Source organism: Ornithorhynchus anatinus, chromosome 5 (assembly GCF_004115215.2).
Source record: "Ornithorhynchus anatinus isolate Pmale09 chromosome 5, mOrnAna1.pri.v4, whole genome shotgun sequence".
NCBI lineage: Eukaryota > Metazoa > Chordata > Mammalia > Monotremata > Ornithorhynchidae > Ornithorhynchus > Ornithorhynchus anatinus.
This window is the reverse complement of record NC_041732.1, coordinates 55,124,529-55,150,277: the sequence shown is the minus strand read 5'-3', so window position 1 is coordinate 55,150,277 and position 25,749 is coordinate 55,124,529. Positions and strand designations below refer to the sequence as shown.

The 25,749-nt window shown below is 42.2% G+C and overlaps 1 protein-coding gene across 8 annotated transcripts in view; it reads left to right on the top strand.

Moving 5' to 3' along the window:
* The window catches only part of TJP1 (tight junction protein 1), a 250,808-nt gene that overhangs the window by 156,914 nt on the left and 68,145 nt on the right, over window positions 1-25,749 (top strand). For all 8 annotated transcript variants that reach the window (XM_029064657.2, XM_029064656.2, XM_029064651.2 and 5 more), the window contains one exon: window positions 15,468-15,524. In XM_029064657.2, coding sequence (XP_028920490.1) covers window positions 15,468-15,524 — 57 coding nt within the window. The remainder of the gene's footprint in view (window positions 1-15,467; window positions 15,525-25,749) is intronic.

The following is a 25,749-nucleotide window of genomic DNA, read 5'->3' as shown; positions in this document are numbered from 1 at the left end:
TTCACTCATTCATTCAATAGTATTTATTGAGTGCTTACTATGTGCAGAGCACTGAACTAAGCGCTTGGTATGTACAAATCGGCACAGATAGAGACAGGCCCTGCCCATTGACAGGCTTACAGTCTAATGGGGGGAGACGGACAAACAAAAGCAATAGCAATAAGTAGAATCAAGGGGATGTACATCTCATTAAAACAATAGCAATAAATAGAATCAAGGTGATGTACATCTCATGCGTCCAACTTGATTTGCTTGTATCCACCCCAATGCTTAGTACAGTGCCTGGCCCATAGTAAATACTTAAGGAATACCATAAAAAAGAGACTGTATTATCATTAGATCCGTGTAACTGAAGTGTTCAAAATATTTGGATGCTTGCCTAAATTGTTTTTGTGTTTGTGTTGTTTCATTTTTCCTTATGCATCTGTTGCCTAGCCTGTCTCTCCACTGTTATTCTTGGATTGTGAGCTCCTTGAGGGACCGTATCTAATTTTCACCTGCATATTTTTTTCCAGCTGTTACTATAACGCTGTGCACAAAGTAAGCGCTTAATAAATGCCATTGCAATACCTACTAAACCTTGGACAATGTCCTGGCATGCCAATTTAATCTCTGAAAGGAATTTGAGGGCAGATTTGAAGTAGGGAGGGTCAAAGAGAGTGTATATACTGTCAACATAGGTAGCCTGTTGCTGTCTTTAACAATAATCAGTGATATTTATTGAACACTTACTGTGAGGAGAATATTGAACTAAGCACTTGGGAGAGCACAATACAAAAGAGTGGGTATGGCTAATCTCTGTCCATAAGGAGGTTTATAGACTAGAGGTTCAGTAGAAACGGACATGGATTTGTCAGAATTTTGGAAGAAATAGTCTATTTTTAACAGTTTTACTTTGTTTATAAAATTGGAGTAGAATTGGTAAATGTGATTTTTTTTAAAAAAATTTTCTTACTGTTAATATTGACTACTGCATCAACCTTCTGACTTCCCTGCCTCCTGTCTCCATCCATTCTCCAATCCATTCTTCACTCTGCTGCCCAGATCATTTTTTATAAAAAGCCATTCAGTCCATGTCTCCCCACTCCTCAACCTCCAGTGGTTACTCACCACCGACCTCGGCATCAAACAGAAACTCTGTACCATTGGTTTTAAAGCGTTACTCACCCCCTTCTGCCTTACCTCACTGATTTCCTACTACAGCCCAATCCGCACACTTCACTCCTCTATAATGCCAAAGTTACCCAGTGTTCCCTGATCTCGCCTCCAACCCTATGACCACGTTCTCCCTCTGACCTGGAACTCCCTTCCCCTTCATATGCAACAAACCACTACTCTCCTTACCTTCAAATCCTTATTCAGATCACATCTCCCCCAAGAGGTCTTCTCTAAAACCAAGGCACCTTTTCCCCCTACTTCTTTCTCTTTGGCATCATCTGTGCATTGAGATTTGTACCCTTGAAGCATTATTATTGTTTGTTGTCGTCATTAATAGCATTTATTGAGCCACCCCACATAGTATTATGCACACAGACACCTCTAAGGTAAAGAAAATCTGAATTCAGAGTGGCTTAATTTTGGTGAATCATTTTTAAATCAATCAGTTGCATTTATTCAGCATTTACTGTGTGCAGAGTACTGTACTAAGTGTTTGGGAAGTACAATTTGGCAGCAGATAGAGACAATCCCTACCCAACTATGGGCTCACAGTCTAGAAAGGAGAGACAGCCAACAAAACAAAATAAGTAGACAGGCATCACTACCATCAAAATAGATAAATAGAACCATAGATAAATGCACATCATTAATAAAATCCCATGTCCCTCACATGTACAACTCACACCCTGCTTCAAGGCTTTCTGCCAACTCGTCCCAGTTAGCATATTTGTTCTCTTCACCCCACCCTCTCCGTCTTGTTTCTCAGGTCTCTCCCCTCTGTCTGCTTGGCCACACTCTTTCCCCCAGCCTTGAAATCCCTTCCCACTACTGCTCTAACAGACCGCTACCCTCCCCACATTCAAAACTCTCCTAAAATTCCACCTTTTCTTCCAGGTTTATCTCTGGCAGTCATTCTGCAGTTTGTCCCATCATTTTATGTACTGGAAAGAAACAGTGACAACAGTATGTTATTAACAAACAGTATTAAAATGCCCATTCATATATTCTTCTGCAACTCATAGTTGTCAATTAAAATATTTATATTTCAAATGAAATGTCAGTAAAAGCCAATCAATCAATGGAATTTATTTGAGTGCTCACTCTGTGCAGAGCACTGTACTAAGCACTTGGGAGAGAACAATAGAGTTGGCAGACATGTTCCCTGCTCATAGTGAGCTTCCAGTCTAGAGGGGGAGATAATGAAGTATTAAAATGAAGTCAAGAGTAAAAAAGCGTTTAGGTTAAGGAAACCTCATTTTAGGTTTCAGGAGATGTAAACGAATCATGCTGTCATTATCTGGAGTGAGTGAAGTCTTAGTTAGAATTTAGGAAAAATGGCTCCTGTGTCATATTAACATTCTGCTGAAAAGAGCTTTTCTGCAACTGGTTGGATAAATCAATCTGCAAGTCATTTTTTCTTTTTCATTAGAAGAGTGCTGAGTAATCCAAAAGGCATATTACAGAGAAGCCTGCCAAGATTTGGTTTAGGCAAGGGCATTTGAATTTGACATAACATTTTTTGCTATGGAATCCTTTCTTCCAATTCATTATCTTTCAGGGAAGTTTATTGCCTTTTATGAATGTCTACAGCTAAGAGATGAGATGCTCATTCACTTTTTTGGAAAGTGTCAGTTAAGATTTATTAGTTGAGAAGTGGCAGATGGCCAGAAAAATTCTATTGTGCTTTTTTTTAAGGGCATTAACATTTTTTAAAGTGTTTTAAACCAGCCTTTAGCCATTGCCCTCCCCTTCTTCAAAGCTGTAGCTTTTCAATAGGATTGGACTGGGTCAATTCATGCACATCTAAGGAGGGCCTTATACCTACCTGAAAACCCAAGGGCAACTATGATCAGTCAGTCAATGGTATTTATTGAGTGTGTGTGCAGAGCACTGTTCTAAACCCTTGGGAGAGTACAAATATAACAGTACAAGAGACACATTCCCTGCCCACAATGAGCTTACATCCTTCAGGGGGAGGCAGTGTGATATAAATAATTTACAGATATGTAAAATGCATATATATGTGTTTATATGTATACACATACATCAATCAGGTTATAGGTTCCCACCATTATGGGTTCACATGAGAAAAAAGAAAATTAACAAAGATCAATAATTAATAATAATATTTTGTGGTATATGTTACCTGTTTACTTTGCCACGCACTTTCCAAAATGACCTGTCGGCCTTGGCCACGAGCTCCCAGCACCGGTATCAGTGGAGCACCCTCATATTTTTTTCTCTGGCCACTTCTGGACCTTGCTTCCCTGCTGAACCGTCCATGGGAGGTTGTCGAGTAAATCCTTTATATCCCGGCTCCGCCACATGCCTCCTGTGTGACCTTGGGCAAGTCAGTTGACTTCTCTGGGCTCAGTTTCCTCACCTCTAAAATGGGGGTTCAATATTCTCCCTCTTATCTAGACTGTGAACTCCTTGTGGGATGGGTTCTCTCTGTCCTGGTTAATTTGTACAGTGTCCTGCATATAGTAAGCACTCAAATACCATTGACTGTATCTACTCAACCGCTTTGGACAGTGTTTTGCATATAGTAAGCACATAACAAATTCCACAGTTGTTGTTAGCCATCCACACCATCACTACTGAACTGATTAGCTTGTTTCAGCCGCAGGACCTTTGTATGCTATCTTGCATTTTTGTGGCTGCTTTCTGCCTCAGACAGTGGAAATGGAATTGGTCAAGTAGCTTTTTTCAGGCTGTCAGTATTCTGTCCATGCTGACAGTTGTTTAGCCAAGAACATGATAGAGGTAGTGAGGCTAGAAAACAGAGATATTTCATGAGCTTGGAAAACTAAAGTGCTCAGCAGAGGTGCCAGATCAATTAATCAATTAGTGGTATTCCAGCGCTTAGAACAGTGCTCCAGTGCTTAGAACAGTGCTTGGCACATAGTAAGCGCTTAACAAATACCATTATTATTATTACGCCTTCTAAGTGCAGAGCACTGTATTAAAGGCTTGGGAGAGTATAATGCAACAGACCTAGCAAACACAGCCCCTGCCCATGTTGAGCTTACAGTCTAGAGGGGGATTTGGACAATAATATGAATCGATAAGTAATTTAAAATATATACTTGAAAGACAAGTACATAAATGCTTTGACAGTAGGGTGGGGTGAATATCAAACAAATGAATATCAAGTGTCCAAAAGTCACAGATGCAAGTGCATAGATGATGCAGAAGGGTGAGTGATCTGGGGAAAAGAGGACTTAATTGGGGAAGGCTCCTTGATTCTATTTATTGCTATTGTTCTTGTCTGTCCATCTCCCCTGATTAGACTGTAAGCCAGTCAAAGGGCAGGGACTGTCTCTCTCTGTTACCGATTTGTATATTCCAAGCGCTTAGTACAGTGCTCTGCATATAGTAAGCACTCAATAAATACTGTTGAATGAATGAATGGAGATGTGACCTAAATAATGCTTTTGAAGGTGGAGAGGGTGGTGGTCTAGCATAAATGGGGGAGTAGCGTAGGAGAGGAAAGGATTGAGAAGCAGCTGTCTCAGTGGAAAGAGCATGGGCTTGGGAGTCAGAGGTCATGGGTTCGAATCCCAGCTCTGCCACTTGTCAGCTGTGTGACTTTGGGCAAGTCACTTAACTTCTCTGTGCCTCAATTCCCTCATCTATAAAATGGGGATTAAGACTGTGACCCTCATGTGGGACAACCTGATTACCCTGTACCTACCCCAGCGCTTAGAACAGTGCTCTACACATAGTAAGCGCTTAACAAATACCAACATTATTATTATTATTATTATTATCATGGTAGGTTCTTGCTTGCTCTCCTGGTTATAGTGGTTGCCTCAGCTTCAAAGGAGGCAGGCACAAGATAGCAATGGGTGATAGTGATGTTTGACAGATAGTAAGTGCTTAAAAATGCCATAAAATAAGATACAAGAAGGATCCAGGTGGTTGACCCGGGGGGGAAATTACAAGGTACTCTTCAGTCCCTAGATTGGTTACTAACAAGGGGGAAAACAGACAGTCTTGGTATTATAGGAGTCATTAAATACCAGGGATGCAATCAGACTATCAGGTTGGGTAAGCCACTTGTCTTTCAGTAACTTAAATTTACTTGTCTGGGAAATTTGTGGAAATCCCATCTGTTTCTCCCTCTCCCTTCTGTGTCACCCTGACTTGCTCCCTTTATTCATCCCCCGTACCAGCCCCACAGCATTTATGTACATTTCTGTAATTTTATTTATTATAGTAATGTCTGTCTCCCCCGGTAGACTGTAAACTCGTTGTGGGCAGGGAATATTTGTTGTATTATACTCTCCCAAGTGCTTAGTAATAATAATTATGGTATTTGCTAAGCACTTACTGTGTGCCAAGCACTGTTCTAATCTCTGGGGTAGGTACAAGCTAATTAGGTTGGACTCAGTCCCTGTCCCTCTTGGGGCTCAAAGTCATAATCCTCATTTTACAGACGAAGTCACTGAGGCATAGAGAAGTTCAGTGACGTGCCCAAATTCACATACCAGACAAGTGGCCTAGTGGTCTGCGCATAGTAAGTGCTTGATAAATATGATTGATGGACTGACTGTGAAAATCTCAGTTTCTAGGCTTGGAAACTCAGGGTGGGTGGTGGGGAGAAGAATTTTATCTGCAGAATTTCTAAAAGGAGCTGCCCCCGGCAGGGCTGTGAAGTGGATGCATGCCAAGTTTGTCTTATTCAACTTTTAGCCTCAACAGTTTCATGATATTTTTGCTTCACTCTCTTAGTTCATGTGGATCAGTTTCATACCATTCTGCTACTGTATTTGAACTCGAATCCAGTAGGACTCACGTGGAATGTGCTCTCGTGGCCCAACTATCGTGTATCGAAAACACCTTGGTCATGGGATTAGTCATCTAGAAATACAATTGCAAGGAATTGAATTATAATTTGAACCTTTCAGAGAAAGTTTACAGCAGGGGTTAGCAAGCTTTTTGTGCAGAAGGGCTTAACAAAACTAAACCTTTAAATATTTGGTAGGTAACAAGCCAGTCACACATTGGCTGATTGTATGATTTAATCACACATTAAAGGAGCTTCTTTGTGACTCTAACGGTTTTAAATACCTTGTTCCCCTCCCCATAACAGCTGCTCAGAAGTGGTTGGGTCAGATTGTCAGCCAGTCAATTGCATTTATTGAGCGCTTACTATGTGCAGAGCACTGTACTGAGTGCTTGGGAGATTACCCTGTAATATTATATTCCCTGCCTACAATGACCTTTCAGTGTAGAAAGTGAGATTGACGTTAATATATATATGAAATTACAGATATGTACAAAAGTGCTGTGAGGCTGGGGAGGGGGGATGAATAAAGATAGGAGGTTAAAACGACACAGAAAGGAGTGGGAGAAGAGGAAAGGAGAGCTTAGCCGGGGAAGGTACATCTTGGAGAAGATGTGCCTTCAGTAAGGCTTTGAAGGTGGGGAAAGTCACTGTCAGATATGAAGAGGGAAGGCTTTCCAGGCCAGAGGCAGGACCTGGGCGAGAGGTCAGTAATGAGATAGACGAGTTTATCATCCTCTTGCCCCAAGGAAAGCAGAGGTAAACATCTAGATTTGGGTAAACCTAACCAAAGATATGAAATTCCAAATCAGAAAATCGTTTCCTATTCTTTAATGGAAGGCCCACAGTATAAACATTTCTCTGTGCTTCATTGGTGAACTTCAAAACAATTTCTCTCAGACTTTTTTTTTGGAACAGTTTTTATGTGAGTGCTACTGAATAACATTTTTATTTTACGCGGGAACCAGGGCTCCTAAATTATATGGGGCCCCCATGTGACACATCCTACTATTATATCATGTTGCGCACAGCACAACATGATGACATCACTGTAACAACATGATGACATCATTGTATCACAGAGCTGCATCCTAGCAATGGCTGTCGCTCACCAGCCGGAGAGAGGAGCAGGTGGAGAAGAGAAGGGTAAGCAACAGTGACTGGCTAACATTAGCAGGGGGTGATCTCTTCTCTCCTCAGGCAGGAAGGCGGTGCCCATGTAGCCAGGCGTGGGTAGCAGTAAGTCAGGTTCCTCCCTTGCTGCCTGTTGAGGGAAGGGAATGCCACTATTATATTGTTACATTGTACTTTCCCAAGCCCAAAATACAGTGCTCTGCACAAAGTAAGCACTCTCTAAATGCCACTGACTGACTGAGCAGCATGCACCAGAAGCCTCTCTCCCTACCTCCAGCAAGGTCCCAAGGCCATGTGGATCAGGCGCTTAACAATTCAAAGTAGGTCACTCTTTCCCCTCCCTGTGACCAGCAGTTGTTTTAAGCTGGGCAGCTCAGGGGCGGGAGACAGGGCTCCCCGAAGCTCCCTGAACACCCACACTTTCAACTTCAAGCTTCAAAAGTCTTAGATACTTTTGGGTTTTTTTTAAAAAAATTTGTTAAATGGGATTTGTTAAGCGCTTACTTTGTGCACTGTTCTAAGCCCTGGGGAAGATACAAGCTAATCAGGTTGGCCACAGCCCCGTCCCACGTGGGGCTCACAATCTCCATCCCCATTTTACAGATGAGGTAATGGAGGCCCAGAGAAGTGAAGTGACTTGCCCAGGGTCACACTGCAAAGTGGCGGATCTGGGGCTAGAACCCAGGTCCTTCTGACTCTTGATCAATGTTTGAATGAGTGATCGTTTTGTCAGTTTGCCATGTATTGGATGTACCATTTAAAATAAGATGGTCAAAGATGGTAACATTTTGTGAAATGGATTTTGGCATCTATATTTTAGTAATATCATACAACGGGACTGGATTTTGTACTCGTCTACATTTTAGACAATAGCAGGCAGGCCCGGTAGTAAATAAATACAATTGAATGAATAAATGAATAAATGTCATGGCTTGATTTAGAAACTGAGTAGCTTAAGTATATCCTAGAATCATTGGTCAGGGAAAATAGAGGTAGACATCCAGACTTCGCTAAACCTATCCAGGGATATGAAATTCTGTATTATAAAATTTTCTGTTTTTTTTTTTTAATGGGAGGGCCACAATATAAACATTTTTTAGGGCTTAATTGATAAACTTCAAAAAAATTTCTCTCAGAACTTTTTATTTTTGGTCTGTTTTTGTGAGTGCTAGTAATAGCATTTTTATTTTTCACTTTGCCTTGCTGTTGTGATGAACGACATGTTCAGTTCTCAAATGACCCCTACAAATATTACGTTTTGTTCATTAAATACAACTGTAAAATATCTTCTTGCCACCAAGACAAAGATGTGACAAACCTTTTGGATTGGCACCTCAGTAACAGTTATTCATGCCTCCATAGCATTCTTACTTAGTGGGATGGACATTCCAAACTGATGAATGCACTCATAGATGGGTTTCAAGAATATATCTTCTCAGATTCTTAACATTCTTTGTTTTTCGGAATGATGCTGTAACTACTGATGTTTTGAGACTCGTGGGAAGCCCGTTTGATTCTTTGTTTGGCTAATCCTGCTTCTTATCAATTGACAAATCAGATGGAGCAAAATTGTTTTGCATTCACAAAATTGACTAATTTTGAAGCAGTTCTTTGTGAATTTTATCTGTGTAGGGAAGTAGCGTGCCATTGAGGTTAGAGCATAGGCCTGGGAGTCAGAAGAAACTGGGTTCTAATCTTAGCTCCTCCAGATGTAACTGTGTGACCTTGTGCAAGTCACTTCACTTATCTGGGCCTCAGTTACCTCATCTGTAAAATGGGAAATAAGACTGAGCCTTATGTGGGACAGTGACTGCTTCTAACCTGATAAACTTGTATCTACCCTAGCAATTAGTACAGTGCCTGGTGCATTTGTACTTAACAAATATCATAAAAAAAGATTCAAATTTAAAGATTCAGATTATAAATTTAAATGTCACAGAGTTGAATATTTTTATATTTTAAATCAAATTTCAATATCCATTTGAGGGTTTGAATATTCGTAGTACAGTTGAGGACCTATTTCCCCTCTGACAGCCAGGGCTTTATATACCTAGGTCATCTTTCCCCTTACCTCTTCTAATGAGATTGTTGCGGCTAGAAAATGTCAATTATGTGACTCTATGTATGGGATTTGTGGAACAGGTCCAGTTTTTCTGCCTTTTAATCTTGATTTGATAACTTTGGCTTAACTTCCGGAATGTTGTTCTGAACATCTTGCTTAAATCTGAAATAGTGACGCAAATAAAGTGATGCTTCAATACCAATTCCCGGTTTGGTTAAATATGGTGGAAAAAAGAGTTATAAAGCTAATTATCTAATTGTAAATTCCATTTTTGCCCTGAAGATACTGCAGTAGTTGACAATATAATGTTCGCTGATGATTTGCCCCATCCCTGCTTATGTCCATCTCTTTGTAACCCTAAATTATCCTCCAGGCCCCCACTAAAGAATAAACCTGGAAACTCATTTTGATCGGTTCGCACATAGAATTATATATATAGTCATGAGGGTGGAGGTTCTAAATAGTACTTTTGAGTACAGTTTACCTTCAGTTTTGATTGTGGAAAAGTGAGTTGGGGGGATAAAAATTCTATGTTACATTAAACAGGTGAATGAATCTAATGCCATTCAGATATTAGGCTATAGTTAAAGTGACCAAATCTTGAATTTTAGCATTTAATGTGTAAACAATTGAGGAAAACAGTTTTGGCACAATTTTTCGGGGGGGCTCGGGCAGGGAAGGCAGAATCTTTTTATGAACATAATGGGTGGGGGCGGGGAGAGAGTGTGTGTGTGTGCTGTGTGTCGGGGGCAGCTTTGTTGTGCTCTTTAAATTCAACTTCTTCATGGAGATAGCAGATTTGTGTGGCTGCTTAATTATTGAAAAATAAAATTATATAAATTTCTTCACTCAAGCCAAGCTTTCTACAATTCCTCAGATTCTGTAAAGCAAGTACAATTATTCCATTGAGTAAGCAACCCAAATAAATACTATGGTATTTGATAAGTGCTTACTATGTGCCAAGGACTGTTCTAAGCATTGGGGTAAATACAAACTAACCAGGTTGTCCCACGTGGGGCCCACAGTCTTAATCCCCATTTTACAGATGAAACTACAGAGTAGTTAAGTGGCTTACCCAAGGTCATACAGCATACAAGTGGCGGAGTGGGGATTAAAGCCCCTGTCCTCTGTCTCCCAAGCCCCTGCTCTTTCCAATAAACCATACTACTTCTCTAATAAAGTAACTTAGAATTACTGCTGATCCTGGTACCCACTGGGATGACCGTGTTCCCCCAAAGAATGAAGAGCCAAGGTTGGCAGAGAGCCTGGAATAAGCTATTGCTGGCCCTTGCTTTGGCTCAACTCACTCCATTCTGCTTCAGGAGATGCACTGGTGTTTCTGTGAAATGCACTGTAAATAAAAATGGACAACACATCACCAGTTTACTGGAGGGACCTGTAGTGTAGATCAGCAGAAGTAGTTAACCTCAAATCTGATTTTGAAAGATAAGCGGAGTTTTATCTCTCCCTAGAGATGGTCATTAAAATGAAAATTTCAAAGGGCAGACAGTAATGGAGAAGAGGCAGAGCATGGTTCATCCGGATAATTGAGTTGATATGTAAATTTCAGCCAGTCAGATATATATATGACCTGCTCACATTTTCTGGGGTTGGGTTTTTTTTGTTTGTTTCAGATGGTTTTGAATTGTTTTGCACTTTTAGTCCGTTGCTCCAAAGTTCCAGGTACTTGGTTTTCTTGCCAGTTTTCATCCAGTTTCTCACCTCCCTCCCATCCTATCCTGTTACTTTCTTCCGCCGTGAGTCTGTTTTGCAGTCAGCGCAGCACAATGAAACGAACTAGAATTATGATCCAAGGTTCTGGCAGTGATCCTTCAGAACTGGCGAGCCTGTGTTTTCATTGCCAGTTGGAACACAGAACAGAGAAACCCAACAGGTTTTTGGCAAATTCCAAAGAACAGTTTTCTGTTTCTTTAGATATTGAGATTCTGGTCAGCTGACACAGCTTGAAAAATGCCCATTGATTTTTAAAATCCAACAATCACACTTTTGACTAGACGTGCCCAAGGCTGTCTGGGAACCCATTTCCTACTTGCCTTGGAGATGGCACCATTGGGGAAGAGCAGTGGGGAAGACCCCCAGGGATCCATTGGGGAAGATTTCCTCCCTCCCTCCCTTACCACCCACACTCCCCCAACCAAGCAACACCCCACCCCTGAAAGGAGAAATAGATTATCTGGAGAAAAACCCTTTACCTTTTACTGCTTTACTGTTGGGGATGTAGCTGGAATTTGTGTGAAATTGTTTCTCAAATACTTTTATTTCTTCTCCTGTAGAAACTATGGTTTAAGCTTGTTGTCCTGACTAGATGATAGTGTTTAGTGGATGCCTTTGTAATGAGAACTAGACTGTAAGAAAGCTCCTAGTGGTCAGGGAACGTTTATACCAACTCTGTTGCCTTGTACTCTCCTAAGTGCTTAGTGCAGTGCTCTGCACCCAGTAAGCACTTAATAAATACCATTAGTTAGGGAAGCAGAATGACGTAGTGGATAGAGCATGGGCCTGGGACTCGGAAGATCGTGGGTTCGAATTCCGGCTCTGCCACTTGTCTGCTGTGTGGCCTCGGGCAGGTCACTTTAGTTCTGTGTGCCTCAGTGACCTCATCTGTAAAATGGGGATTGAGACTGTGAGCCCCATGCAGGATAGGGACCGCGACCAACCCGATTTGCTTGTATGCATCCCAGTGCTTAGTACCGTGCGTAACACATAATAAGCACTTAACAAATACCACAATTACTATTATTATTATTAAGGAGCTGCAGCCCAGTGTCAACGCTAGACTGTGGTTCCTTTGGCTTTATGGCTTGCGAATGAAGGAGACCTTTGTGTGCAGTTTGCAATATACCAAACCTCGTGCAGGTCTCTTCACTTTGCCTCATTTTCCTCATCTCTAAAGTGAGGATTAAAATTGTGGGCCTCTTGTGGGGCAGAGACTGTGTCTAGCCTGATTGTCTTGTACCTACCCCAGTGCTTAGTACAGTGCTTTGAACAGTGCTTGACACAGAGTAGACACTTAACAAAATGTTATTACTATTATTTTCTGCTAATGGCTTCTGGCTTAGCTAGCTCTGTCCGCTGTACTTTTCAGTAACCTCACATTTCCTCTTCCCTCCAAGCTCTTCTTGGATGTCCTGCCAGCACTTCAATCAATCAGTGGTATTTATTGAACACTTACTGTCTGCAGAGCACTGTACTAAGCACTTGGGAGAGTATAATACAACAAAATTACTAGGCACAATCTCTGACCACAGTGAATTGACAGTTTAGAGACCCTCAAGTTCAATATGTCCAAAACTGAACATTTAGCAGGGAGATAATCAATCAATCGTATTTTATTGAGCACTTATGTGCAGAGCACTGTACTACATGCTTGGGTGAGTACAGTATAACAATGTAACAGACACATTCCCTGCCCACAACAATCTAACAGTCTAGAGGATTATAAAATCCTTGAGCGCTGGGACTATCTACTCTTGTACTCTCCCAAGTGCTTAGTACAATGCTCTGCACAGGGTAAGTGCTCAGTTAATACCATTGAATGTATGCTTATTACTAGAGCTCTGCACCCAGTGGTTAAAATCAGTGCTAATCATGATCCATAGTTTCTAATTTTTATAGGAGCTGCAGAAGCAGCTTCAGAAAACTAATGCATACAACTTGTAGTTACACTAAGTAGCTAGCTGAAGTGTGCCATCGTGTTCGGTTTTTCTCTTCCACATTTGGTTTGGACCCCAAAGAGCTTCGTCTCTGCACACCATTATCTTCCAGTTTGGAAACAAGTGTGGGCAGCAATCCAACAGAAGCTTGACTTTCTAAAGAGCTAGTGAATAAAACATTCCTTCCAGAGATAGAATTGGGGTAGGAGAAGTACTAGCCTCACTTGAGAATTCCACGAAACTTTATACTGAATGTTTTCAGCTGGCAAAACGAGGGCATCTGGCAAGCAGTTGGCCATATCGAAACCAAATTAGAAGTTTGTCTTGGGGTATTTTTAGATAGCAGTTAAATATTTATCATTGACAGAAACTTAGAGGAAGGATCTTAACATGATGACAGGGAAAATATATGAAGTGGTGTTAAGAAATTGTCTAGTATCTTTTTAAAATGATGATTGTTAAGCGCTTATGTGCTAAGCACTATACTAAGCACGGGGGAAGATACAAGCTAATCAGCTGGGATACAGTTTATGTTCCACATGGAGCTCATATTCTTAACCCCCATTTTACAGATGAGGCAACTGAGGCCCAGAAAAGTGAAGTGACTTGCCCAAGATCACACAGCGGGCAAGTGGTGGAGCTAGGATTAGAAGCCAGGTCCTTCTGACTCTCAGGCCTGTGCTCTATCCACTTTGCCCCACACTCTTTATTACTCCTTGATTCTAATTAAATGATCATAAGATAGAAATGGCACCCATATATAAAAAATTAAAGAAGTTGAGATTATTTCTTCATAAAGAAATGGTCTGAATTTTGTTATGCTGAAATACTGGCTTTATGGAAATCTCTTTTCTCCAGATAACAGCACCCGGGTCACTCAAGGGTGGAGTGGAGGATGGTCAGGCAGATATAGAGATAGATGGCGGCACTTGGGCCTCACTGAAGTTGTCCTGAACTTGTGATTTCCTCATAGTGGATTTATCATATTCTTTAGGAAATGTGGTGTTTAAGCATGTACTATATGTCGAATTCTATACCAAGGACTGGGATAAATGCTAGGTCATCAGGCTGACACAGTGCCTAGCTCACAAGGGGCTCACAGTCTAAATAGGGAGAAACTATTTCATGCCCATTTTATACATGAGGAAATTGAGGCACAGAGAAATAAAATGACTTGCCCAAAGTCCCAGAGCAGGCAAGTGACATTTCTTTGGTCTGTCTTAAAATCAGTCGTTTGGACCTTTACCGCCTAAGACTATTCAGCATCTCTGTTATCCAACATGCCTAGTAATGCTCTATCAAATTGTTGACTAAAATTTACAGTGCCTTTAGGTGATGGACAACAAAAGTTTTCTAAACTGAGCTTACAGTTTAGGTTCTAAACTCCTTAAGCCTTCTTTATGATATTCAGGCTGAAATTATTAAGGATGGAATTGAAGCCTCTCAAAAAAGAGACTTAGAAGAACTCAGGACAGTAGTTTTATTAGAGGTACTAATACAATACTAATAATAGGAATGAGAGTTGTGCAAAATCCCTAGGGCAGACTTAAATGTCAGTCTTGTTTATTAAAGTTTAATAGGGCAAAGAACTCCCATAGAAATAGGTGTGGGATTACTTTTTGGTGAGTACTCTAACAGGTTTCTAGAGATTTTTATATGTAGATAGGTAGCTATCTGCCTATATATAGATGTATATCTATATCTATAATTAAATTAAATATTTAAATCTATGTATGCTAAATTGAGGTCCTTGCCCTTTATTTTTTATCACCTGAAAATATCCTACTTGGTCAAACTCTTTGGAGGGTGTTTCAGAAATTTTTCAATAATGAATTAGAGAAACAACAATGGAGCAGTAAAGAATTCATTCCGAATCGTCTGGTGTTTATTCTGTTGGCTAATAATTTATATGCTCTACTGCATTTGGGCCTGTATGTCAAGTTCGACTTGTATTGAAAACTCACGTTGCTTATTTCATTTACATTCACTCTTTATCCCCGTATCGGTAACACTGCATTGTGGAAGGTAAAGTATTTTTAACCACAGCTTATTTATTATGTTTAGAAATGCAGCTTGAGAACTTTTATAGTAAAACTGAAACTGGGTGTAGCAATAGCATTGTTGTGTTGCTGAATGAATCACTGAGCAAAGCTACAAAATAACTTTGTTTTCCTGAACATGTTTATAATCACTCCGAGTTCAAAAGTATTAGATGGCCGCTTTTTCCACGCCAAGTCAAGATTATCTGTGTAGGTTTCAAGTACTTTTTGAACCAGAATGAATAATTTAAAAATGTGTGTTTTCTGTGCGTTGAGTGTTTGGCAGAGTATTCAAAACGCAGAATTATCCAGGCCCTTCAAGGGTGTTTAGAATGTGACTACTTTCGTTCAGCTGGCATGAGCCGAATATAATGAGGCATCTGTCCAAGTTAAGTTAAAAACAAAGGACTTTACAGTGTGCTGCTTCCTGTTCCTTTAAAAAAAAAAAAGGTTCCCACCCAACTTCATAGTTTGCCCCCCCCCCCCCAAAGTGTATACACTACTCTGAAGATTGATATTCCAGATCTAGGAATTAAATATTCCAACCTCAGTAAACTTGTTTTAAGACTATGAAGACTAAAGACTTTTTATTTTCCTCCCCTCAACAGAACACAGCAATGGAGGAAACAGCTATATGGGAACAACACACAGTGACGCTTCACAGGGTAAGTATTCACCAGGATTCATTTTCTATGAAAAAACTCAGGATACTGGCAGCTTTTAAAGACAATAGAGTAAAACCAGATGTCAGGAAGTAAAAGAAAGGAAATTAAGCCCCCCCCTTTCATATTCCTTTGTTTAAAATTAGAATTGCTGTAAATTTTGTGTGAAGGTCAGTAGTAAGCTTGTGTGCTCTTTCAGATAACCTTTAGTATGTTCATTTTTTGACCAGTTGGGCAGTGTCTGAATGGTTAAATAAAGAAATGGAACCTGAGCTCTATAATATGTTTATAGTCTGATAAACATGCCACAGTACTTGATCATAAATCAGGAGGAACTAAATTAGAACACTTGGGGCCATTTGTAGCTGTTTTGAAGTCAAAATCATGCTCATTTATTAAGCCCTTACTATGTGCCGAGCACTGTTATAAACATTGGGGTAGATACAAGGTCATCAGGTTGTTCCACGTGAAGCTCAGTCTTCATCCCCATTTTACAGATGAGGGAACTGAGGTCCCGAGAAGTCAAGTGACTTTCCCAAAGTCACACAGCTGACGGGGTGGAGCCAGGATTAGAACCCATGACCTCTGACTCCTAAGCCCATGCTCTTTCCACTGAGCCACCCTGCTTTTCTGAATCTTTTTGAATCTTTAGTGGAGCTTCTAGCCCTCCTCTGACGGAGGGGAAAAATAAATTCTGTTGTAGGGCCCACTACACCACTGCTCTGCCAAGAACTTCATGGCCTTCATAGCCACCAACCATTAGAGGAAATGTACATCTCGGGTGCTCTCAGGTGTGAGATCTTGTGGCGAGATGACCAGGCTTTCTCCTTTTACCCACCGTTACAATAATAATATTGATAATTGCAGTGTTCGTTTAGCGCTTGCTGTGTGCCAGGCCCTATACTAAGTTGTGAGGTGGATACAAGCTAGACAGGCTGGACATGGTCCCTGTCCTGCATGGGGCTCTCAGTCTGAATCCCCATTTTACAGAGGAAGAAACTGAGGCCCAAAGAAGTGACTTGCCCGAGGTTGCCCAGCAGACATAAAATTGAAAAGTGCTTGCCATAAAAGGGCAATATTCCTTAGGCACAGTCAGGGAAGAAGGTAATTGGGTGGGGTGTAGTAATAATAAGGATGGTATTAAGTGTTTACTACTTCCCAAGCACTGTGCTAAATGGTTAAGTAAATGCAAGCAATATGGCTTAGTGGAAAGAGTGAGGACGTGGGTTCTAGTCTCAGCTCTGCCACTTATCTCCTGTGTGACTTTGTGGGCAAGTCACTTAATTTCTCTCTGCCTCAGTTTCCTAAGAGACTGCATGTGACTCAATTATCTTGTATCTAACCCAGTGCCTAATACAGGACCTGGCACATAGTAAGCACTTAAATACCACAGTTAAGATAATCAGATTGGGCACAGTCCCATAACCCAAGTAGGGCCCACAGTCTAATAGTAATAATAAGTATGGTACTTGTTAAGTGCTTACTATGTGCCAAGCACTGTTTTAAGCACTGGGGTAGATATAAGTTAATCAGGTTGGACACAGTCCCTGTCCCAAATGGGACTCACACTCTTAATATCCATTTTCCAGGTGAGGGAACTGAGGCACAGAAGTAAAGTGACTTGCCCAGGGTCACACAGCAGACATGTGGTGGAGCTGAGATTAGAACCCAGGTCCTTCTGATTCCCAGGTTAAGCCAAGTTGCTTCTCCTAAGTCTAAGAAGGAGAGAGACCATTTCCATTTTACAGATGAGGAAAGCTGACAGAGAAGTTAAGTGATTTGCCTCAAGTCATAGCAGACAACTGGTAAGGTGAGACTGGAATCCAGTTTCGTGCCTCCCAAATCCCACAACCTTTCCACTAGGCTGCACTGCCACCCACTGTTGCTTGGGCCTTGCAGCTGTCAAATTTCTAAGAACTGCCTTAGGTAGCTAATTAGATCCGTACATTTGCCCATTGCCGACTAAGTTCGTAGCCGCATTCATTCAGTCGTATTTATTGAGGGCTTACTGTGCAGAGCACTGTACTGAGCCTTTGGGAGAGTACAATCCAACAATCAACCGACACATTCCCTGCCCACAAGGAGCTTATAGTCTAGAGCAGGGGAGGCAGACAATATAAAAAATAAATGACAGATGTGTACATAACTGCTGTGGGGCTGGGAGTAGGGGAAGAACAGGAGGAAGTCAGGGCAAAGCAGAAGAGAGTTGGAGAAGAGGAAAAAGGGAGGGGGCCTCCTGGAGGAGATGTGCAGAGATGTGCGGAGATGCAGCATGGCTTAGTGGCAAGCGCGGGCATGGGAGTCAGAGGTCATGGGTTCTAATCCTGGCTCCGCCACTTGTCAGGTGTGTGATTTTGGGCAAGTCACTTAACTTCCCTGTGCCTCAATTCCCTCTTCTGTAAAACGAGGATTAAGAATATGAGCCCCACAGGGGACAACCTAATGACCTTGTATCTACTCCAGTGCTTGGAACAATGCTTGGCACATAGTAAGCACTTAACAAATACCATAATAATAATTATTGCTATCATTAAGCCCTTTGTACTTGAAGATGATTGATAGAGACCATAATTAGGCCCCTGAGATTCCGTTGTTGGGTAGGGATTGTCTCTATCTGTTGCCGAGTTGTACTTCCCAAGGGCTTAGTACATTGCTCTGCACACAGTAAGAACTCAATAAATACCATCGAATGAAGAATGAATAAATGAATTCACTACCAGGTTCCTCTGTGACTGACAACACCAATTGAGGATCGATAGAGCCCCTTGGGCTGGGCATGCACGGGGACTGTCCTTTTCGTTGGCGGCTGCTGACGTGTCTTTGCTTTTGCCCCCCATGTCTCATTACCCGTACAAAGCTGCTGCTTGAGAAGAGCCTCTCCTTTCTGGATGGCACTGTGCCTTGCAGTAGAGAAGCAATGTGGCAGAGTGGTTAAAAACATGGGCCTGGAAGTCAGAGGGTCTGGGCTTTAATCCCAGCTTTGCCACTTGTCTGATATGTGACCTTGGACAAGTCACTTCACTTCTCTGGGCCTCAGTTCCCTCATCGGCAAAGTGGGGATTAACGTTGTGAGCCCTACGTGGGACGTTGGACAGGGTTTGGACAGACTCTGTCCAACCTGGTGAACTTGTATCTACCCTAATGCTTACTATAATGTCTGATACTCTCGCAAGTGCTTAGTACAATGCTCTGCACGTACTACGCTCGCAGTAAGTACCCTTGATTGATAGGCACTTAGTAGGCACTTAACAAATACAATTAAAAACAAAATTGACTTCCATTTTCCACTGTGGAGGCAGTATTTTTGGAGGCTTTGTTTTATTCTATCCTTGAAGCAGTTGCTCTGTTTTCCATGCTTCTGGCTTTCCGGTTTTAGTTCACCATACAGCAGCTGTTTGGGTATCTTACTGTTGGGTTCACTGAAAGCACTTCTGAAACTACATCTCCAGGAGATCTTTCCTAATGAATGTCTCATCTTCTCACCCCGTAACCTCACGTGTTCCACTACTTGTCTGCTGTGTGACCTCGGGCAAGTCTCTTTACTTCTCTGAGCATCAGATACTTCCTCTGTAAATGGGGATTAAAGACTGTGAGCCCCATATGGGGCAGGGATTGTATCCCATCTGATTAGTTTATCTACCCCAGCGCTTAGTACAATGTCTGGCACATAGTAAGCACTTAAAAATACCTCAAGTGCCACTTCTGCACCACTTAAAATACCTAATAATCCTCAAGTAGCACTTCTCTATGTATCTTTAATACTTTATTGCTTCCTCCCACCTGGAATTTATTTTATGCCTGCCTCCCTGGCTAGATAGTAAACTCCTTGAGGGAAGGGATCAGGCCAACTAATTCTATTGTACTCTCCCAAACACTTTGTACACCGTTCATTTTAAAGTTAATCCTTACCATTGAAATTATTTTTAGTTGTCCTTTAGGTTATTGACTTGACTAGTATACTAGTATATGGAAATAATCTTGTGATATAGAGGTCTAACACTCTCTCTTGCTCAATCGTAAATGTAGGTTAAAAAAATTTTAGAGCCCATTTTCTAAGTCTCATCACTCATCGCATAGGTTATTTCTGGTTTTATTAATAGGTCATTAGTAGAGAAGACTAGGTCACCTGGTTTGTTTGACCCCCAAGTGATAGCAAAGTAGAAGTAGCTAGTCTTCCAACTCTGTTGTTCTGTACTTTTCCAAGTGCTTAGTACAGGGCTTGGGCCACAGTGCTTACTTAATTAAATACCATTGACTAGTGAAAGCAGTGTGGCATAGTGGAAAGAGCGTGAGCTTGGGAGTCAGAGGACCTGGGTTCTAATCCCAGCTCTACTGCTTGCCTGTTGACTTGCCTTGGGTCTGTCTCCTATTTAGACTGTGATCCCCATGTGGGACCTGACTATCCTTTATTCCAGTGCATAGTACAGTGCTTGGCACATAGTAAGAGCGTAACAAATATCACAATTATTATTATTATTATGTAAAGGGAGGTGGCATCTGCATACTTGGTTGTCAGTCCTGTTCCTTAGAGAAATTGAGGAGAGTAGGCAAAAACCCTGATGACTGTAGACCATCTAATACAGTCTTGACTGTTTTATAATGTGAGATCATTCAGGGCCACTAGAGCAACATCCAGTTTGTTCTTGTACAGATCCGCAGCGCGGCCTTCTCTCGTGGAAATGAGCAGGCCGCTCTCATTCCGATACAAGTTCACACACGCTCAACCATTTAAAACAACCTCCTACCCTATAATATTTAAATTGGCTAGACTTTAATAATTGTTTTTACAGTCACCATTTGTGATATTCTCATGAAAACAATAATTTAGTCTTCGTGTATGAAAAGCTATTTTTTTTGGCCAAATACTATTTAATAGCCAGGTAAATTGGTATGCGACCCAGACCTTACTAAGGGAGTAGGTCTCCCACACAGGGATCTGGAAGCGACGCACTGGTCTCCGACAGGCACGTCACCCTTTTCCAAGGCCCTGCCATAGGGGGTCGTGAGCTGTGAGGGGAGAGTTGGAAGAGCCACCCCCTACCCTTGCATACACAGTGCCACCCGTGACTCCTTGCTATCTGCGTTGCACCACGGGACACCCATGCCATGGTGGACCTCTAGACTTTCAGCTTGTTGTGGGCAGGGGATGTGTCTGTTTATTATTATATTGTACTCTCCCAAGCGCTTAATACAGTGCTGTGCACAAAGTAAGCGCTCAATAAATAGGATTTGACTTTCTACTGTCTGAATAGAACCCTGGTCCCCACTGGAGACCCATGCCCTGGGGAAGAGGGTAAGGCTAGTTGTGAATTGTTGGGGGAACTTCCTGGTCTGGTTCTCCCCCACTATCCCCCCTCCCCCCCTTTTTTTTAAATGGCATTTTTTAAGCACTTACTATATGCTAGATACTGAACTAAGCACTGAGATAGGTACAAATTAATCAGTTTGGACACACTCCGTGTCCTGCATGGGCCTCACAAGTCTTAACCCCCATTTTACAGATGAGGAAACTTGAGTCCCAGAGAAGTGATTTGCCCAAGGTCACACCGCAGACAAAAGGAGGCGCCGGGATTAGAATTTAGGTCTTTCTATCTCCTAGGTCTAGGCTGTGACTCCCAGGCCCGTATTCTATCCATTCCTTTCCTGCGAAGCTCGTTTGTTTGGCCCAGCCAGAGTCTCTTCTCGTGTGTGTAAACTGAGTCCATGGCAGGAGGGGGTGAAGCGTGTCCTTCCCTGAGGCTCATGGGAGCACACCAGCCCCTTCATGATGCTCCGTCTTGGCTGACGCACTGTTGGTGTCGGTGTTGCATTTGGAGGTGGCAGGAATGGTGGCGGATGGATGGTGAGGGGACATGGGGGCATCCACCTGTCACGGAGAGCAGGCCTAGCTTTTTCCACAACGTGGTCAGGACAATAATAATAATGATAATAATGGTGCTTGTTAAACGCTTACTTTGTGCCGGCACTATACTAAGTACAGGGGTGGATCCAAGCAAATTGGGTTGGACACAGTCCCATGTCCCATGTGGGGCTCACACTCTCAACCCCCAGTTTATAGGTGAGGTCACTGAGGCACAGAGAAGTTAAGTGACTTGCTCGAGGTCATCAGGCAAGTGGCGGAGTGGGATTAGAACTCATGACCCTCTGACTCCTAGGCTTGTGCTCTGTCAACTATCCCGTGCCTTGCACGAAGCACTTAAGAGATACTATTAAAAAAAAACACAAACTCAAAGCAAACCAAAATGAGGTGGCCAACCCACATGAAGTGAGGAGCCACAAACCCAAAATATAGCAGAGAGCTGCAGATCCATAAAAAGAAAAAAATCAAGCCACATCCTCTAGCTGAAATAGTAAGAATGCATTTTGGTACTTATGAGGAAACTGAGGTACAGAGAGGTTAAGTGACTTGCTTGTGATCACCCAGCAAGCCCATGGTAAAACTGGGACTAGAACCAGGGTTTCCTGTGTTCTTTCCGCTTCGCCATCCTATCAGTGTTTTTTGCTTGCGACTCTTCATTTCATGAGGCTTGGGCACCCTGTAATACATCTTTTGCGGGTAAAACTGGAAAACAGCATCCAAAAGCACTGAAATATATCCTAGCTTATGACCTGATGTTGGCAACCTGTACTGTGATTATTCAAAGACACTTTAAAGTAAAAAAGTATACTTTAATGAATTTTTAAAAAAATCTTCACCACCGCTTCCCCATTCAAACTATTCAATTACTTTCTCTTTGTTTCACAACAGAATACAAAGTACTTAAAAATTCTGAAAAATAAATCTACCGAGACCACAAAATGGGAAAACATACATTACAGAATTTATTTTAAGTAGCATGCATAATTGCTTGCCTGTTTTATAGAGAGGAGAGACTCTTGTGCATACTTTTGTACATTCCCAGTTAGTTAAGCAGTCATTCACCTACATATTCACATTCACCCTGTCAATACACACCCTTTGACTGTGAGCCCCATATGGGAAAAGAGACTGTGTCCTACCTGATTACCATATATCTGCCCCGACACTGAGGGGAGTATTTAGTACATAGTAAGCATGAAATGAATTATTATTCAATCATCCAATCAATGGTATTGATTATTGAATCAGTGATATTTATTGAGTGCCTAATATGTGCAGAGCAATCAAATCGATCATATTTATAGAGTGCTTACTATGTACAGAGCATCATTCAATCGTATTTATTGAGCATTTACTGTGTGCAGAGCACTATACTAAGCACTTGGGAGAATACAATACAAAAAGCAGACACGCTCCCTAAATGCAATGAGCTTACAGTCTGGATGAAAAGAAAGCAAATTTCTTAAGTGGGTGGTCACTAAGGCAATTTAAATTTTTCTTTTCTATTTGTTGAACTAAAAAAATCCGAGTGAGAGTGTTTTATGGAGACTGATATAGTAATAAGAAGAAATAATAATTGTGGTATTTGGTGCTTACTATGTGCTAAGCATTGTATTAAGCACTGAGATGGACACCTGCAAATTGGGTTAGACAGGGTCCCTGTCCCACAGGGGTTTCAAAATTTCAATCCGGAACCAGTTGGGCCCAGTGGGTAGAGCACGGACCTGGAAGTCAAAAGGACCTGTGTTCTAATCCCAGCTTTGCCACTTGTCTGCTGTGTGACCTCAGGCAAGTCACTTCACTTGTCTGTGCCTCTACTACCTCATCTGTAAAATAGGGATTTAGACTCTGAGCCCAATGCAGGACAAGGACTGTGTCCAACCCGATTACCTGGTGGTATCTATCCCAGCACTTAGTACAGTGTTTGGCACATAATCAGCGCTTAATGACCACCACAGTTATTATTGTTATTCAGTGCCCATTTAACAGATGTGGTAACTGAGGCACCCAGAAGTGAAGTGATTTACCTAAGGTCACAAAGCAAACAAGTGGCAGGGCCAAGATTAGAACCCAGATCCTTCTGTCTCCCAGCCCCGTGCTCTATCTACAAGGCCATGCTACTCCCAACTGATGACACAAGGAAAGTCAAAACATTCTCCCACTTCTCTCAGTTGAACTGCCAGGCACTCTTAAATACCTCTCCCCGGACTGTCGAAGGAATTGGTCACGTTCAGGCTACTGGACTTTCTAGAGAGCAAAAGGAAGGGAAGGAAGGCATTTGAAGGCTCTTCAGTGGAAGCAGTCAGAGCCCAGAGAGCTGCTTTGCTCATTATCATATGACCAACACTAACAGATCCTCTAGATTGTAAACTCCTTGTGAGCAGTCTGCCAACTCTGTTATATTTACTCTCTCAAGCACTTAGTTCAGTGCTCTTCTCACAGTAAGTGCTCAACCAACACCATCAATGGACTGATTGCCAACAAGGGATGGCCAACAGCGGCTCATGGATCACCCACAGCATTTGTCCACTTGCCATGGGGCTTGCTTTACTATTTGGTCATAGTGGGCTAGGGTGAAATAATTACAGTACTTCTTAAGCCCTTACCCTCCCCCCTAAACTGTGAGCTCCACATGGGAGAATAAGGACCTGTCTTATCTGATTATCTGGAATCTGCCCCAGCACTTAGGGGAGTACTTAGACTGAAAGCTCCCCCTCTAGACTGTGAGCTCCTTGTGGGTATGGAACCAACCGCTTAGTATGGGGCTCCACGCATAGTAAGTGCTCGATATAAATACCATCAATTGGGTTGCTTACAAGAAATTCCTCAAACTGGGATGGTGAGGGCCAGAGCAGGTGATGGAGAGGCAGGAAAGAAGAGGCAGCCAAGTCAGGGAGTAAGGTCGAGGGCCCGTACCGCATCCTGGATTAAACCCACGCGAGCAAGTTCGTAACCACCGCTACCATTGCCGAAGGGGCCGAAGCAGCCCGCCCATCGGGATGGAAAGCCACGGGGCATGTTTTCAAACTGGTATTTGTTAAACGCTTATTATGTGCCAGGCACGGTACTAAGCGCGGGGTTGGATCCCAGCAAATCAGGTGAGACGCAGTCCCTGCCCCACTTGGGGCACACAGTCTCAATTCCCATTTTGGAGATGAGGGAACGGAGACACAGAGAAGTTCAATTGTATTTATTAAGCGCTTACTTTTTGCAGAGCCCTGTACTAAGCGCTTGGAAAGTACAATACAGCAACAAGGAAAGACAGTCCCTGCCCACCACCAGCTCACGGTCTAGAGTCTAGTAACTTCTCGGTACCTCAGTTATCTCATCTGTTAAATGGGGATTAAGACTGTGAGCCCCACATGGGACAAGATGATTACCCTGAATCTACCCCAGCACTTAGAACAGTGCTCAGCAGGTAGTAAGTGCTTAACAAATACCAAAATTATTATTATTATTATTAGAGGATGGTCTCACATTCTAAGGAAGTGAAGTGACTTGCCCAAGGTCACACAGCAGACAATTGGCAGAGCTGGGATTAGAACCCAAGATCTTCGGACTCCCGGGCCTGTTCTCTAGAGATTAAGACTGTGAGCTCCACATGGGACAAGCTGATTACCCTGTATCTACCCCAGCACTTAGAACAGTGCTCAGCAGGTAGTAAGTGCTTAACAAATACCAAAATTATTATTACTATTATTAGAGGATAGTCTCACATTCTAAGGAAGTGAAATGACTTGCCCAAGGTCACACAGCAAGTGGCGGAGCTGGGATTAGAACCCAAGATCTTCGGATTCCCCGGCCTGTTCTCTATCTGCTATGTCCTCTATGTCCTCTATCTGCTATGTTATAAGGATGTTAATGTCACCCCGGGTGGGACTCAATCTCTGGTTTAGGAAGCCAAATGGCCTTTCACAAAGATCTGCCCAGCAGGTATAGAAGAGCCACAGTTTGTACCAGTAATAGCTTAACAAGTACCATATTGTTACTATTATTAGTTTGGCCACCCCTGATGTATGTCACGAGAAGCAGTGTGCCTAGTGGTTAATGTACAGGCCTGGAAGTCAGAAGGACCTGGATTCTAATCCCTTTTCTGCCACTTGTCTGCTGTGTGACCCTGGGCAAGTCATTTCACTTTTCTGGGCCTCAGTTACCTCATCTGAAAAATGGGGAATAAGACTGAGTCCTGAATAATAATAATAATAATGGCATTTAAGTGCTTACTATGTGCAAAGCACTGTTCTAAGTGCTGGAGAGGATACAAGGTGATCAGGTTGTCCCACGTGGGGCTCACAGTCTTAACCTCGATTTTACAGAGGAGGTAACGGAGGCACACAGAAGTTAAATGACTTGCCCAAAGTCACACAG